The following is a 17,278-nucleotide window of genomic DNA, read 5'->3' on the forward strand; positions in this document are numbered from 1 at the left end:
GATGGTGTTGAGAGATAGATGGGAGGGGTTGAATGGAGCTGAAGGGACTGGATGGTGTTGAGAGATAGATGGGAGGGTTGAATGGAGCTGAAGGGACTGGATGGTGTTGAGAGATAGATGGGAGGGGTTGAATGGAGCTGAAGGACTGGATGGTGTTGAGAGATAGATGGGAGGGGTTGAATGGAGCTGAAGGGTGGGACTGGATGGTGTTAAGAGAAAGATGGGAGGGTTGAATGGAGCTGAAGGGACTGGATGGTGTTGAGAGATAGATGGGAGGGTTGAATGGAGCTCAAGGGTGGGACTGGATGGTGTTGAGAGATAGATGGGAGGGGTTGAATGGAGCTGAAGGGACTGGATGGTGTTGAGAGATAGATGGGAGGGTTGAATGGAGCTGAAGGGACTGGATGGTGTTGAGAGATAGATGGGAGGGGTTGAATGGAGCTGAAGGGACTGGATGGTGTTGAGAGATAGATGGGAGGGGTTGAATGGAGCTGAAGGACTGGATGGTGTTGAGAGATAGATGGGAGGGGTTGAATGGAGCTGAAGGGTGGGACTGGATGGTGTTGAGAGATAGATGGGAGGGGTTGAATGGAGCTGAAGGGACTGGATGGTGTTGAGAGACAGATGGGAGGGGCTGAATGGAGCTGAAGAGACTGGATGGGGTTCAGAGATAGATGGGAGGGGTTGAATGGAGCTGAAGGGTGGGACTAATAACAACAAGATAACCAATGTAAAACATACAGGGTCTGTCAAATGTATATAGGTTCAGAACTTTTGCTGGATGTAGAAGCCTAAGTGTTGTTGTTTATTAGCTTACTCCAATTGGGGGAGGGGTGGTAGGGTTTGGGGAATAATAAAGATAAGAAAAGAAAGTGTGTGTGTGTATATATATGGGTATGTATGTATGTATATGGGTATGTGTGTGTATATATGGGTATGTATGTATGTATATATATGGGTATGTATGTATATATATGGGTATGTATGTATATATATGGGTATGTATGTATATATATGGGTATGTATGTATATATATATGGGTATGTGTATATATGGGTATGTATGTATATATATGGGTATGTATATATATGGGTATGTGTATGTATATATATGGGTATGTGTATGTGTATGTGTATATATGGGTATGTATGTATATATATATGGGTATGTATGTATATATATGGGTATGTGTATGTGTATATATGGGTATGTATGTATATATATGGGTATGTGTATGTATATATATGGGTATGTGTATATATGGGTATGTATGTATATATATGGGTATGTATGTATATATATGGGTATGTGTATGTATATATATGGGTATGTGTATGTATGTATGTATATACAGTATTTCAATTGACTGATCTCCTTATATGAACTGTAACTCAGTGACATGTTTGATTTTGTGTATATATATATATATATATATATATATATATTTACCCCCAAAATAAATGGGGGATTGGAAATGGCACAGACAATTACATTGATGGAAGCAACAATCTATCCTTAATATCAAAGCTGATCCACCCCCTAAAATATATATATATATATATATATTTTAAATGAAGGAAAAACAAATATATACATTTTTAAAAATAAATAATAAAATCTTGTTTATAATGACAGCCAAACCCTAACCTGGACACCACTGGGCCAAGTGTTTAAAAAGTTGCATCGTTGTATTTACGGTGAACGGTTGGTGGAAGTGATGATGTCACAACGGGGAGATTTACAATGTCGCAACAAAAAAAAAATCCCATTAAAGTGACTGAAGACAAAAATAGAGACAAACAAATGTATAGTTTAAAAAAGATAAATCATATGGAAAAAAACGTTGTATTTCTGGCACACTATTCCAGATTAGTCTGCACGCTTTGAAATGTTGAATGGCATTTCTAGTTTACACAGTGTAAGAGCAGTAGCAATAAGGAGAATAATGTGCTGCAAGTCCCACCTAACTATGAAGTTGTCTACTGTCCATTGACCACTTTACCTCATCTATTGATTGCAATTGTTTGAACAGAGTCTTGGCAGTTAATTAAAAACATGAATGGAATCATTCTTCTAAAATTGTCTGGCGAGCTAACAAACACAAAGGTCAAATTCATTGTTACCACAAATATTTTATCACAGCACTGGCAAATGAATGGTTGACCAACTCCCTGACCAAAATGGTTTTACATCCAGTCGTAACAAGGTTCATGACCCTTCTAGTATTCTAATTCCAAATGTTCTGTTTGGGGACGACCATGCGCTGCATGCCGGGATACATCTCCGTGTTGACACAAAATGGTCGAGTATATTTTGTGACCTGGGAGTTTAGCAGGCCTAAAAACCGAACTTGTATCGTATTATTAGTCACGCAGAACATCCATTGGAATAGTACATAGTAAGTGCCGAATATAGTGTTCTAGGAAGGACACGTGAGAACAAGACTGACGACGGAAAGCTGATTTGGCCACAGACAGAAAGTCCGCCCCTGAATGACTCGGCTACCGCTCACAGGTCGGTAGTATACAATATCTATCCTAACGCTAGCTCGCTAACACCGGGGATACCGGGGTTGGAACTGCAATTTACTGTCCGAGGTGATTCGGAAAAACATCTCCAAAATATTCATACACGTTTGCAGTGATTTGACTTTTTTCTTTATTTTTTTTTAAACTCCGTATCCACCCTCCAGTTGTTGACATAATATGGGTTTCACTTCATCGAGCTGCTTCTCAACTCGCGGTGGTGACAGTTCAGGGGCCCGTTTGATGTGAACTAACGTCCGACTGGCTTGTGTTTGTCAACAATGTAACAATGTCGCAACATTGTACTCATTACGCTGATACTGTCGCAACATTGTACTCATTATGCTGATACTGTCGCAACATTGTACTCATTACGCCGATACTGTCGCAACATTGTACTCATTACGCTGATACTGTCGCAACATTGTACTCATTATGCTGATACTGTCGCAACATTGTACTCATTACGCTGATACTGTCGCAACATTGTACTCATTACGCTGATACTGTCGCAACATTGTACTCATTACGCTGATACTGTCGCAACATTGTACTCATTACGCTGATACTGTCGCAACATTGTACTCATTACGCTGATACTGTCGCAACATTGTACTCATTACGCTGATACTGTCGCAACATTGTACTCATTACGCTGATACTGTCGCAACATTGTACTCATTACGCTGATACTGTCGCAACATTGTACTCATTACGCTGATACTGTCGCAACATTGTACTCATTACGCTGATACTGTCGCAACATTGTACTCATTACGCTGATACTGTCGCAACATTGTACTCATTACGCTGATACTGTCGCAACATTGTACTCATTACGCTGATACTGTCGCAACATTGTACTCATTACGCTGATACTGTCGCAACATTGTACTCATTACGCTGATACTGTCGCAACATTGTACTCATTACGCTGATACTGTCGCAACATTGTACTCATTACGCCGATACTGTCGCAACATTGTACTCATTACGCCGATACTGTCGCAACATTGTACTCATTACGCCGATACTGTCGCAACATTGTACTCATTACGCTGATACTGTCGCAACATTCTACTCATTACGCTGATACTGTCGCAACATTGTACTCATTACGCTGATACTGTCGCAACATTGTACTCATTACGCCGATACTGTTGCAACATGACATGTAACCAGAGGTGTGATCATTACGTTGCAAAGCATTTTGGCAACAGAAACCGTTTAGTCTAAATGGGAAACGCGAATGAGAGTTTCCATTGGACAAATTCCCCAGTAGGTCCCTCCCCGTGTCGTTCCGTTAGCTTCCGTTTGGTTCTTAAACGGTAAACGGTTTCTGTAATGAATACACCCCAACCTAAATCAAATAATGTTGCAACAGTTGTAATGAGTTTGTTGACATCCGGGTGCTGTAGAATATTATCTTCCATGTAAGCACGAACCATATTCTGAATGACGAAGCAAGACTTACTATGTCGGAGGAAGCAAATGAATATGAGGTAGTTGAACTGTATACCTGTTTTAATTTCTGTCTTTTTCATGACTTATTATTCCCGACTTCTTACAGATGTTTATTTTTGGAAAGCCTAATATAAAGATGATCCTCAAAGGTTAGTTCTCTAACTTCCTCCCATCTCGTCTGTTTCAGAGTCCAGTTACCTACATCACAGAGCACACTAAACCAAGCCGAATGTAAGTGTCAGGTACAGGCATGTTTCTACTACTAATACCCCAGATTCCCATGAGACACCTCATTTGGCACACAGTTTTTTGAAAACAATTGTTCTGCTATTCCTATTTGGACTGAACATGTATTGTGAAATATCATTCTGATATGACACTGTGGTGAAAGGATAGATATTATCATTCTGATATGTAAGGATAGATATTATCATTCTGATATGTAAGGATAGATATTATCATTCTGATATGTAAGGATAGATATTATCATTCTGATATGTAAGGATAGATATTATCATTCTGATATGTAAGGATAGATATTATCATTCTGATATGTAAGGATAGATATTAATAATAATATAATAATATAATAATAATAATAATAATATATTAATTATTATTAATAATTATTATATTATATTATATTAGATATTATCATTCTGATATGTAAGGATAGATATTATCATTCTGATATGACATTGTGATGTAAGGATAGATATTATCATTCTGATATGTAAGGATAGATATTATCATTCGATAATATGGATCCATTTGCAACAATGGAGTCAAATCATAGGCCTGCTACATTTCCCTCCAAATGCATGCAATGCTGTGAATAACTTACGATTAGTACATTTAGCATAACTGTTGCATCGCTAGTTTATTCTGACTGTTTTGATTGTTTTTGTGCTTTTTAAATAACATTGTATCTTGTGTGATTTGTTAGTCATGTGATGAGCCAGCTTCCTTTTCAACGGTCATCGTACTAAAACCTTGTCACTTCCTGTTTGAATGTCCTGTACAGGAAGAGAGCGGCTGCAAAGCATCTAATTGAGCGCTACTTTTGCCAGTTAACAGAGGGCTGTGGAAATGGGTCCTGCACGAATGAGTTGTGTGCTTCGTGTCTTGGTTTTCAACCGCTGGATCACAACGCAGCGGCCATCAGAGCCCTGGAGCTCTATAAAATGAACGCCAAACTGTGTGGTCGTCACTCTGCTGCCTTCCCTGACAACAGCAGTGCCAAAGAAACCCACCCTACCTTATTGGGCGACCGTCACAGGAAGATGCCAGACCACGAAGACAACCTGTTTCCTCCTAGGGAAGACTTCAGAGGTAAACGCAATACTTTTCACAGTCCCAAAAATGGCACCCTGTATAGTGGACTGCCTGCCCTGTGTGACCTTTTTTCTCGAGGGAATCAAATGGTTGTTCATGTATTCATTTTAGAGAGAATCAACTGGTTGTTCATGCATGGGGGCGGCAGGGTAGCCTAGTGGTTAGAGCGTTGGACTAGTAACCGAAAGGTTGAAGTTCGAATACCCGAGCTGACAAGGTTCAAATCTGTTGTTCTGCCCCTGAACAGGCAGTTAACCCACTGTTCCTAGGCCGTCATTGAAAATAAGAATTTGTTCTTAACTGACTTGCCTAGTAAAATAAAGGTCAAATTAAAAAAATTAAAAATTCATTTTAGAGAGAATCAAATGGTTGTCCATGCATTCATTTTCCCTGATATTTCTGTGTCCAGAGGTGCATTACCTGACCGAGGAGAAGGTGTATGAGATCCTGAGTATCTGTGAGGGGAAGAAGGACTACTCTCCTCTGATCCGAGTCATCGGGAGGATCTTCTCCAGCGCTGACGGGCTGGTGCAGAGCTTCAGGAAAGACGAGGAGCAACACCCCAACACCAAGGAGCAGCGTAAGACCCACCAGGCCAAAGATGAGGACAAGGACGAGGACGACAAGGAGAGAACCACCGCCATGGAGCAGGAATCAGAGGCCTCGTCGTCCATGGAGGGAGCGACGGGATCGACGGAGAACAGACTGGGTCCTGTGGAGGTCTCAGTGGACGTAGAAGCTGTGAGGAGAGTGTACAACAGACTCCTCTCCAACGAGAAGATGGAATCGGCCTTCCTCAACGCCCTGGTCTACCTAACTCCCAACGTAGAGCTGGATCTAACCTATCTGGACGTGTACGACACCAACCCAGACTACCTGAACATCTTCATCATCGTGATGGAGAACAGCAGCCTCCACAGCCCAGAGTACCTGGAGATGGCCATGCCTCTGTTCTGTAAGTGTATGAGTAAACTCCCTCTGCCTGCCCTGGCCAAGCTGACGCGCCTGTGGTCTCAGTACAGTGTAGAGCACATCAGACGTATGATGGAGACCTTTCAGCAGCTCATCACCTACACGGTAACGTTACATTCTTTACCTGATTTTAAGCTTCTTTTTTTTTTTAATTCATGCTCACAGTCGACCAGACTGAATTATACAGAATGCACAGTTACATGCTCAATATTCTCTATTCATTTTGTCAGTTTCTACCTACCTAGAGTTTGATTCCTCTGTAATGAATAGTGCTGACTCAATCTAAACCAGAAGTGATTTGTCACATGCACAGGATACAGCAGGTGTAAACAGTACAGTGAAGTGCTTAGCTGTTATACACATGTTTAAATGTATTATTCTCATTTATCAAGGTAATCAGCAACGAGTACGACAGCGACAGTCTGGTCAACGATGATGAGTGTGTGGTGGCTGCAGCCAAGTGTCTGAAGGTACTGATTTGAAACTGCCTTGGTCAATCTGATCTGACGGACATGCTCGTTCCATACAAACTATTAGCAATACCTAGGAGAAGAACCAACGTCCATTAGCAATACCTAGGAGTAGAACCAACGTCCATTAGCAATACCTAGGAGAAGAACCAACGTCCATTAGCAATACCTAGGAGAAGAACCAACGTCCATTAGCAATACCTAGGAGTAGAACCAACGTCCATTAGCAATACCTAGGAGTAGAACCAAGGTCCATTAGCAATACCTAGGAGTAGAACCAAGGTCCATTAGCAATACCTAGGAGAAGAACCAACGTCCATTAGCAATACCTAGGAGAAGAACCAACGTCCATTAGCAATACCTAGGAGTAGAACCAAGGTCCATTAGCAATACCTAGGAGAAGAACCAACGTCCATTAGCAATACCTAGGAGAAGAACCAACGTCCATTAGCAATACCTAGGAGTAGAACCAACGTCCATTAGCAATACCTAGGAGAAGAACCAACGTCCATTAGCAATACCTAGGAGAAGAACCAACGTCCATTAGCAATACCTAGGAGAAGAACCAACGTCCATTAGCAATACCTAGGAGAAGAACCAAGGTCCATTAGCAATACCTAGGAGAAGAACCAACGTCCATTAGCAATACCTAGAAGAACCAACGTCCATTAGCAATACCTAGGAGAAGAACCAACGTCCATTAGCAATACTTAGGAGTAGAACCAAGGTCCATTAGCAATACCTAGGAGTAGAACCAAGGTCCATTAGCATTATCTCGGAGTAGAACCAAGGTCCATTAGCAATACCTAGGAGAAGAACCAACGTCCATTAGCAATACCTAGGAGTAGAACCAACGTCCATTAGCAATACTTAGGAGTAGAACCAAGGTCCATTAGCATTATCTCGGAGTAGAACCAAGGTCCATTAGCATTATCTCGGAGTAGAACCAAAGTCCATTAGCATTATCTCGGAGTAGAACCAAGGTCCATTAGCAATACTTAGGAGTAGAACCAAGGTCCATTAGCAATACTTAGGAGTAGAACCAAGGTCCATTAGCAATACCTAGGAGTAGAACCAAGGTGCATTAGCAATACCTAGGAGTAGAACCAAGGTCCATTAGCAATACCTAGGAGTAGAACCAAGGTCCATTAGCATTACCTGGGAGTAGAACCAAGGTCCATTAGCATTACCTAGGAGTAGAACCAAGGTCCATTAGCAATACCTAGGAGTAGAACCAAGGTCCATTAGCAATACCTAGGAGTAGAACCAAGGTCTATTAGCAATACTTAGGAGTAGAACCAAGGTCCATTAGCAATACCTAGGAGTAGAACCAAGGTCCATTAGCAATACCTAGGCGTAGAACCAAGGTCCATTGGCATTATCTCGGAGAAGAACCAAGGTCCATTAGCATTATCTCGGAGTAGAAATACCTAGGTGTAGAACCAAGGCTGGGAGCAGAACACTCTCGCCCCACAGCTATGGAACAACTTGCCCTGTCTGGTAAGAGGTACAGACACAGTCAAGGTTTTTGAAAAACGCACCTTTTTAGCCTTTAAACAATGATGTTACTGTCCTTTTAATTCATGATTTCTGTTTAATTTATTTTTTATTTTTGTATATTTATATTTTATTGAAGACTTTTAAAAAATTTGATATAATTTGTATTTTCAAACAATAACAACCATACAAGGGACAATAAACAGAATACCACATCAATGACATCACACCTGCTCAGACTCACATGTTCTCACTGCTACCGCGCACATCAATGACATCACACCTGCCCAGACCCACATGTTCTCACTGCTACCGCGCACATCAATGACATCACACCTGCTCAGACTCACATGTTCTCACTGCTACCGCGCACATCAATGACATCACACCTGCCCAGACCCACATGTTCTCACTGCTACCGCGCACATCAATGACATCACACCTGCTCAGACCCACATGTTCTCACTGCTACCGCGCACATCAATGACATCACACCTGCTCAGACTCACATGTTCTCACTGCTACCGCGCACATCAATGACATCACACCTGCCCAGACCCACATGTTCTCACTGCTACCGCGCACATCAATGACATCACACCTGCTCAGACCCACATGTTCTCACTGCTACCGCGCACATCAATGACATCACACCTGCTCAGACCCACATGTTCTCACTGCTACCGCGCACATCAATGACATCACACCTGCTCAGACCCACATGTTCTCACTGCTACCGCGCACATCAATGACATCACACCTGCTCAGACTCACATGTTCTCACTGCTACCGCGCACATCAATGACATCACACCTGCCCAGACTCACATGTTCTCACTGCTACCGCGCACATCAATGACATCACACCTGCCCAGACCCACATGTTCTCACTGCTACCGCGCACATCAATGACATCACACCTGCTCAGACCCACATGTTCTCACTGCTACCGCGCACATCAATGACATCACACCTGCTCAGACCCACATGTTCTCACTGCTACCGCGCACATCAATGACATCACACCTGCTCAGACCCACATGTTCTCACTGCTACCGCGCACATCAATGACATCACACCTGCCCAGACCCACATGTTCTCACTGCTACCGCGCACATCAATGACATCACACCTGCTCAGACCCACATGTTCTCACTGCTACCGCGCACATCAATGACATCACACCTGCTCAGACCCACATGTTCTCACTGCTACCGCGCACATCAATGACATCACACCTGCTCAGACCCACATGTTCTCACTGCTACCGCGCACATCAATGACATCACACCTGCTCAGACCCACATGTTCTCACTGCTACCGCGCACATCAATGACATCACACCTGCTCAGACCCACATGTTCTCACTGCTACCGCGCACATCAATGACATCACACCTGCTCAGACCCACATGTTCTCACTGCTACCGCGCACATCAATGACATCACACCTGCTCAGACCCACATGTTCTCACTGCTACCGCGCACATCAATGACATCACACCTGCTCAGACCCACATGTTCTCACTGCTACCGCGCACATCAGACATCACACCTGCTCAGACCCACATGTTCTCACTGCTACCGCGCACATCAATGACATCACACCTGCTCAGACCCACATGTTCTCACTGCTACCGCGCACATCAATGACATCACACCTGCTCAGACCCACATGTTGTCACTGCTACCGCGCACATCAATGACATCACACCTGCTCAGACCCACATGTTCTCACTGCTACCGCGCACATCAATGACATCACACCTGCTCAGACCCACATGTTCTCACTGCTACCGCGCACACTCTAACCACTAGGCTATGCTGCTGCCTCTACACTCTAACCACTAGGCTACGCTGCTGCCTCTACACTCTAACCACTAGGCTACCTGCCGCCTCTACACTCTAACCACTAGGCTACGCTGCTGCCTCTACACTCTAACCACTGGGCTACCTGCCGCCTCTACACTCTAACCACTAGGCTACGCTGCTGCCTCTACACTCTAACCACTAGGCTATGCTGCTGCCTCTACACTCTAACCACTAGGCTACGCTGCCGCCTCTACACTCTAACCACTAGGCTATCCTGCCGCCTCTACACTCTAACCACTAGGCTACCTGCCTCCTCTACACTCTAACCACTAGGCTATGCTGCTGCCTCTACACTCTAACCACTAGGCTACGCTGCTGCCTCTACACTCTAACCACTAGGCTACCTGCCGCCTCTACACTCTAACCACTAGGCTACGCTGCTGCCTCTACACTCTAACCACTAGGCTACCTGCCGCCTCTACACTCTAACCACTAGGCTACCTGCCGCCTCTACACTCTAACCACTAGGCTACCTGCCGCCTCTACACTCTAACCACTAGGCTACCTGCCGCCTCTACACTCTAACCACTAGGCTACCTGCCGCCTCTACACTCCAACCACTAGGCTACCCTGCCGCCTCTACACTCTAACCACTAGGCTACCTGCCACCTCTACACTCTAACCACTAGGCTACCTGCCACCTCTACACTCTAACCACTAGGCCACCCTGCCGCCCCTACACTCTAACCACTAGGCTACCTGCCGCCTCTACACTCCAACCACTAGGCTACCTGCCGCCTCTACACTCCAACCACTAGGCTACCTGCCGCCTCTACACTCTAACCACTAGGCTACCTGCCGCCTCTACACTCCAACCACTAGGCTACCTGCCGCCTCTACACTCTAACCACTAGGTTACCTGCCGCCTCTACACTCTAACCACTAGGCTACCTGCCGCCTCTACACTCTAACCACTAGGCTACGCTGCAGCCGCTACACTCTAACCACTAGGCTACCTACCTCCTCTACACTCTAACCACTAGGCTACCTGCTGCCTCTACACTCTAACCACTAGGCTACGCTGCCGCCTCTACACTCTAACCACTAGACTACCTGCTGCCTCTACACTCTAACCACTAGGCTACGCTGCCGCCTCTACACTCTAACCACTAGGCTACCTGCTGCCTCTACACTCTAACCACTAGGCTACGCTGCCGCCTCTACACTCTAACCACTAGGCTACGCTGCAGCCGCTACACTCTAACCACTAGGCTACCTACCTCCTCTACACTCTAACCACTAGGCTACCTGCCACCTCTACACTCTAACCACTAGGCTACGCTGCTGCCTCTACACTCTAACCACTAGGCTACCTGCCGCCTCTACACTCTAACCACTAGGCTACCTGCCGCCTCTACACTCTAACCACTAGGCTACCTGCCGCCTCTACACTCTAACCACTAGGCTACCTGCCACCTCTACACTCTAACCACTAGGCTACCTGCCTCCTCTACACTCTAACCACTAGGCTACCTGCCACCTCTACACTCTAACCACTAGGCTACGCTGCCGCCTCTACACTCTAACCACTAGGCTACGCTGCAGCCGCTACACTCTAACCACTAGGCTGCCTGCCTCCTCTACACTCTAACCACTAGGCTACGCTGCTGCCTCTACACTCTAACCACTAGGCTACCTGCCTCCTCTACACTCTAACCACTAGGCTACGCTGCCGCCTCTACACTCTAACCACTAGGCTACGCTGCAGCCGCTACACTCTAACCACTAGGCTACCTGCCGCCTCTACACTCTAACCACTAGGCTACCTACCTCCTCTACACTCTAACCACTAGGCTACCTGCTGCACGCGTAGTGATAGAGGATCATTTGCTTTCCAGTTTTTTTCAAAATCATTGACGAGAAAAGTGTGAGCCACCCGATTGGGTATCTGTCTTGAAAAAAATAATAATCTTGTTTTACTGTAAAGCGTTTTTAATGCATGTTTAAATAAAGTTTGATTGTTTTTGAAGCTGGTGTTCTACGCCAACGTCCTGGGAGGAGACCTGGATACGGGTCACAATGAGGAGGAGGAGCCTGCATCAGAGTCCAGCGAGCTCACCCTGCAGGAGCTCCTGGGGGAGGAGAGGAGTAACAAGAAGGGGCCCCGGGTCGACCCTTTGGAGAAGGTGAGACGACCTCAATGGAAATGCATTGATCTGGTTTCTGTGTTATCCACAATGATTTAAATACAATATATTTCAAATCAAATCAATTGAAAAGGAGCTGGGCGTCAGGACCCTGGACTGCAGACGACCCCTCATCTCCTTCGAGGAGTTTGTCAACGAGCCTCTGAACGATGTTCTAGAGATGGACAAGGACTTCACCTTCTTCAAGGTGGACTCGGAGAGTAAGTTCTCCTTCCAGAGCTGTCCCTTCATCCTCAACGCCTGCACCAAGAGCCTGGGACTGTACTACGACAACCGCATCAGCATGTACAGCGAGAGGAGGATCACAGCGCTCTACAGTCTGGTACAAGGACAGCAGCTCAACCCATACCTCAGGCTCAAAGTACGACGAGACCACATCATCGACGACGCCCTCGTCAGGGTGAGTCACAAACCACACACACACACACAGACAGACACAGACACAGACACAGACACAGACACAGACACACACACACACACAGACAGGCAGACAGACAGACAGACAGACAGACACTTGTTGAAGGGGAACTGCACCTGCTGATTTGGCCTCATTTTTTGTGTGTGTGGGGGGGGCTTGCTCCTTATTAAGAAATGCTGGCGGCCATGACGGAAGCCAAACGTGAGTTGGCTTGGGGGTGTGGTTTGATGTGGGTGTGTCCTTGCCACCACCAAGACACAGAACCTTGTCCGCGGCGGTTTCCTCTCCACTCAGTCACAACAAACCTCCTGCAGATTGAGTTCAGTAACTACAGGCAGATGCACGGTGAGATGCCAGAGGAAGTGTTGAAAAGGTCCGTCGTCTACAGAGTCATATGAGAGGAATTCCCTAAATGTATGTAGATATTATAAACTAAGTGTTTTGATAACTTTTAAATGTAGTAACGGGTCCATGTAGAATAAACCATTACATAAAACCATAGAAGAAGTGTCAGTATCAAGCCTGTCTGTCAGGGTAAAACCATAGAAGAAGTGGCAGTATCAAGCCTGTCTGTCAGGGTAAAACCATAGAAGAAGTGCCAGTATCAAGCCTGTCTGTAAGGGTAAAACCATAGAAGAAGTGGCAGTATCAAGCCTGTCTGTAAGGGTAAAACCATAGAAGAAGTGGCAGTATCAAGCCTGTCTGTCAGGGTAAAACCATAGAAGAAGTGTCAGTATCAAGCCTGTCTGTCAGAGTAAAACCATAGAAGAAGTGGCAGTATCAAGCCTGTCTGTCAGGGTAAAACCATAGAAGAAGTGTCAGTATCAAGCCTGTCTGTCAGAGTAAAACCATAGAAGAAGTGTCAGTATCAAGCCTGTCTGTCAGAGTAAAACCATAGAAGAAGTGGCAGTATCAAGCCTGTCTGTCAGGGTAAAACCATAGAAGAAGTGTCAGTATCAAGCTGTCTGTCAGGATAAAACCATAGAAGAAGTGTCAGTATCAAGCCTGTCTGTCAGAGTAAAACCATAGAAGAAGTGTCAGTATCAAGCCTGTCTGTCAGGGTAAAACCATAGAAGAAGTGTCAGTATCAAGCCTGTCTGTCAGAGTAAAACCATAGAAGAAGTGGCAGTATCAAGCCTGTCTGTCAGGGTAAAACCATAGAAGAAGTGTCAGTATCAAGCCTGTCTGTCAGAGTAAAACCATAGAAGAAGTGTCAGTATCAAGCCTGTCTGTCAGAGTAAAACCATAGAAGAAGTGTCAGTATCAAGCCTGTCTGTCAGAGTAAAACCATAGAAGAAGTGTCAGTATCAAGCCTGTCTGTCAGAGTAAAACCATAGAAGAAGTGGCAGTATCAAGCCTGTCTGTCAGGGTAAAACCATAGAAGAAGTGGCAGTATCAAGCCTGTCTGTCAGAGTAAAACCATAGAAGCAGTGTTCTTCCTGTGTGATGACCCGTATATAACAGGAGTTCCCTGGTCCAGAATACACAGGGTTTCTCCCTCCTCATATTGACTGATCCTGGTTCAGAATACACAGGGTTTCTCCCTCCTCATATTGACTGATCCTGGTTCAGAATACACAGGGTTCCTCCCTCCTCATATTGACTGATCCTGGTTCAGAATACACAGGGTTCCTCCCTCCTCATATTGACTGATCCTGGTCCAGAATACACAGGGTTTCTCCCTCCTCATATTGACTGATCCTGGTTCAGAATACACAGGGTTTCTCCCTCCTCATATTGACTGATCCTGGTTCAGAATACACAGGGTTTCTCCCTCCTCATATTGACTGATACCTGATCCTGGTCCAGAATACACAGGGTTTCTCCCTCCTCATATTGGCTGATCCTGGTCCAGAATACACAGGGTTTCTCCCTCCTCATATTGACTGATCCTGGTCCAGAATACACAGGGTTTCTCCCTCCTCATATTGACTGATCCTGGTCCAGAATACACAGGGTTTCTCCCTCCCCATATTGACTGATCCTGGTTCAGAATACACAGGGTTTCTCCCTCCTCATATTGGCTGATCCTGGTCCAGAATACACAGGGTTTCTCCCTCCTCATATTAGCTGATCCTGGTCCAGAATACACAGGGTTTCTCCCTCCCCATATGGACTGATCCTAGTTCAGAATACACAGGGTTTCTCCCTCCTCATATTGGCTGATCCTGGTCCAGAATACACAGGGTTTCTCCCTCCTCATATTGGCTGATCCTGGTCCAGAATACACAGGGTTTCTCCCTCCCCATATGGACTGATCCTGGTTCAGAATACACAGGGTTTCTCCCTCCTCATATTGGCTGATCCTGGTCCAGAATACACAGGGTTTCTCCCTCCTCATATTGACTGATCCTGGTTCAGAATACACAGGGTTCCTCCCTCCTCATATTGACTGATCCTGGTCCAGAATACACAGGGTTTCTCCCTCCTCATATGGACTTATCCTGGTCCAGAATACACAGGGTTTCACCCTCCTCATATTGACTGATTCCGGTCCAGAATACACAGGGTTTCTACCTCATATTGACTGATCCTGGTCCAGAATACACAGAGTTTCTCCATCCTCATATTGACTGATCCTGGTTCAGAATACCCAGGGTTTCTCCCTCATATTGACTGATCCTGGTCCAGAATACACAGGGTTTCTCCCTCCTCATATTGACTGATCCTGGTCCAGAATACACAGAGTTTCTCCATCCTCATATTGACTGATCCTGGTTCAGAATACAGAGGGTTCCTCCCTGGACTATAACAGGATATAATGAGGACGACATGAAATACTGTGCTTTCGTAGGATTCAGACCCGTTGACGTAGGATTCAGACCCTTTGACGTAGGATTCAGACCCAATGACGTAGGATTCAGACCAGTTGACGTAGGATTCAGACCCGTTGACGTAGGATTCAGACCCGTTGACGTAGGATTCAGACCCAATGACGTAGGATCCAGACCAGTTGACGTAGGATTCAGACCAGTTGACGTAGGATTCAGACCAGTTGACGTAGGATTCAGAAGCCTGTCTGTCAGGGTAAAACCATAGAAGAAGTGGCAGTATCAAGCCTGTCTGTCAGAGTAAAACCATAGAAGAAGTGTTCTTCAGTTGACGTAGGATTCAGACCCAATGACGTAGGATTCAGACCAGTTGACGTAGGATTCAGACCCATTGACGTAGGATTCAGACCAGTTGACGTAGGATTCAGACCCGTTGACGTAGGATTCAGACCAGTTGATGTAGGATTCAGACCCTTTGACGTAGGATTCAGACCCTTTGACGTAGGATTCAGACCCGTTGACGTAGGATTCAGACCAGTTGATGTAGGATTCAGACCCTTTGACGTAGGATTCAGACCCTTTGACGTAGGATTCAGACCCTTTGACGTAGGATTCAGACCCGTTGACGTAGGATTCAGACCCAATGACGTAGGATTCAGACCCGTTGACGTAGGATTCAGACCCGTTGACGTAGGATTCAGACCCAATGACGTAGGATTCAGACCCAATGACGTAGGATTCAGACCCAATGACGTAGGATTCAGACCCGTTGACGTAGGATTCAGACCCGTTGACGTAGGATTCAGACCAGTTGACGTAGGATTCAGACCCAATGACGTAGGATTCAGACCCTTTGACGTAGGATTCAGACCAGTTGACGTAGGATTCAGACCCAATGACGTAGGATTCAGACCCATTGACGTTTTCCACATTTTGTTAGTTTAGAGCCTTATTCTAAATTTGATTACATCATTATTTCCCCCTGATCAATCTACACACATTACCCCAAAATGACAAAGCAAAACCCCCGTGTTTTAGACATTTTTTGGTAATTTATTAAAAATAGAAAACTGATATCATATTTCCTTAAATATTCAGACCCTTTACTCAGTACTTTGTTGAAGCACCTTTGGCAGCGATTACATTTAATTATTATTAATTATTTTTAATTACAATTATTCTCCCATCCTTCTCTGCAGATCCTCTCAAACTCTGTCAGGTTGGATTGGGACAGTTATTTGCTTCACAGCTATTTTAAAATCAAAATCAAATTTTATTTGTCACATACACATGGTTAGCAGAGTGTAGCGAGTGCAGTGAAATGCTTGTGCTTCTAGATCTGACCATGAAGTAATATCTAACAAGTAATCTAACAATTCCCCAACAACTACCTAATACACACAAATCTAAAGGGGTGAATGAGAATATGTACATATAAATATATGGATGAGCCTTAGGAAGTGCAACATAGCCAATATCCCACTGTATCTACAATAGGAGCTGAGTTTTAAACTACAAGATTCAGATTTCCCACTTCCTGGTTGGATTTTTCTCAGGTTTTCGTCTGCCATGAGTTCTGTTATACTCACAGACATCATTCAAACAGTTTTAGAAACTTCAGAGTATTTTCTATCCAATACTACTAATAATATGCATATATTAGCATCTGGGACAGAGTAGCAGGCAGTTTACTCTGGGCACCTTATTCATCCAAGCTACTCAATACTGCCCCCCTGTCACCAAGAAGTTAAGCACGTAGTCTGTAAAAAATTGCCTCTCCTCAGTTGCAACACTCACTTCTGAGTTCCA

The 17,278-nt window shown here is 44.8% G+C and overlaps 1 protein-coding gene and 1 long non-coding RNA gene across 8 annotated transcripts in view; one reads left to right on the forward strand and one right to left on the reverse strand.

The window, feature by feature from the left end:
- Positions 1–2,267: 2,267 nt before the first annotated feature.
- LOC118387291 (ubiquitin-protein ligase E3A-like) overlaps positions 2,268–17,278 on the forward strand; it is a 51,413-nt gene continuing 36,402 nt past the window's right edge. Inside the window, exons 1-7 of one of the 6 annotated variants that reach the window (XM_052468259.1) lie at positions 2,268–2,514; positions 4,177–4,231; positions 5,014–5,321; positions 5,734–6,401; positions 6,689–6,766; positions 12,104–12,259; positions 12,354–12,680. In XM_052468259.1, the coding sequence (XP_052324219.1) occupies positions 5,174–5,321; positions 5,734–6,401; positions 6,689–6,766; positions 12,104–12,259; positions 12,354–12,680 (1,377 nt within the window). In that variant the 5' untranslated portion in view covers positions 2,268–2,514; positions 4,177–4,231; positions 5,014–5,173. Of the gene's footprint in view, positions 2,515–3,772; positions 4,028–4,176; positions 4,232–5,013; positions 5,322–5,733; positions 6,402–6,688; positions 6,767–12,103; positions 12,260–12,353; positions 12,681–17,278 lie in introns of those variants that run through there. The other 5 variants (XM_052468225.1, XM_052468270.1, XM_052468237.1 and 2 more) reach the window with 5 other exon arrangements.
- Positions 10,082–12,044, reverse strand: LOC127908810 (uncharacterized). 2 transcript variants are annotated; one of them, XR_008068547.1, is made up of 3 exons: positions 11,868–12,044; positions 11,350–11,606; positions 10,082–10,670 (listed from the first exon to the last, which is right to left on the reverse strand). It is a non-coding gene; the product is annotated as an uncharacterized LOC127908810 (long non-coding RNA). The 2 variants fall into 2 exon arrangements; XR_008068548.1 differs by lacking the exon at positions 11,868–12,044 and adding an exon at positions 11,770–11,823.

The sequence above is a fragment of the Oncorhynchus keta genome, chromosome 1, assembly GCF_023373465.1.
Source record: "Oncorhynchus keta strain PuntledgeMale-10-30-2019 chromosome 1, Oket_V2, whole genome shotgun sequence".
In the NCBI taxonomy this organism is placed as follows: domain Eukaryota; kingdom Metazoa; phylum Chordata; class Actinopteri; order Salmoniformes; family Salmonidae; genus Oncorhynchus; species Oncorhynchus keta.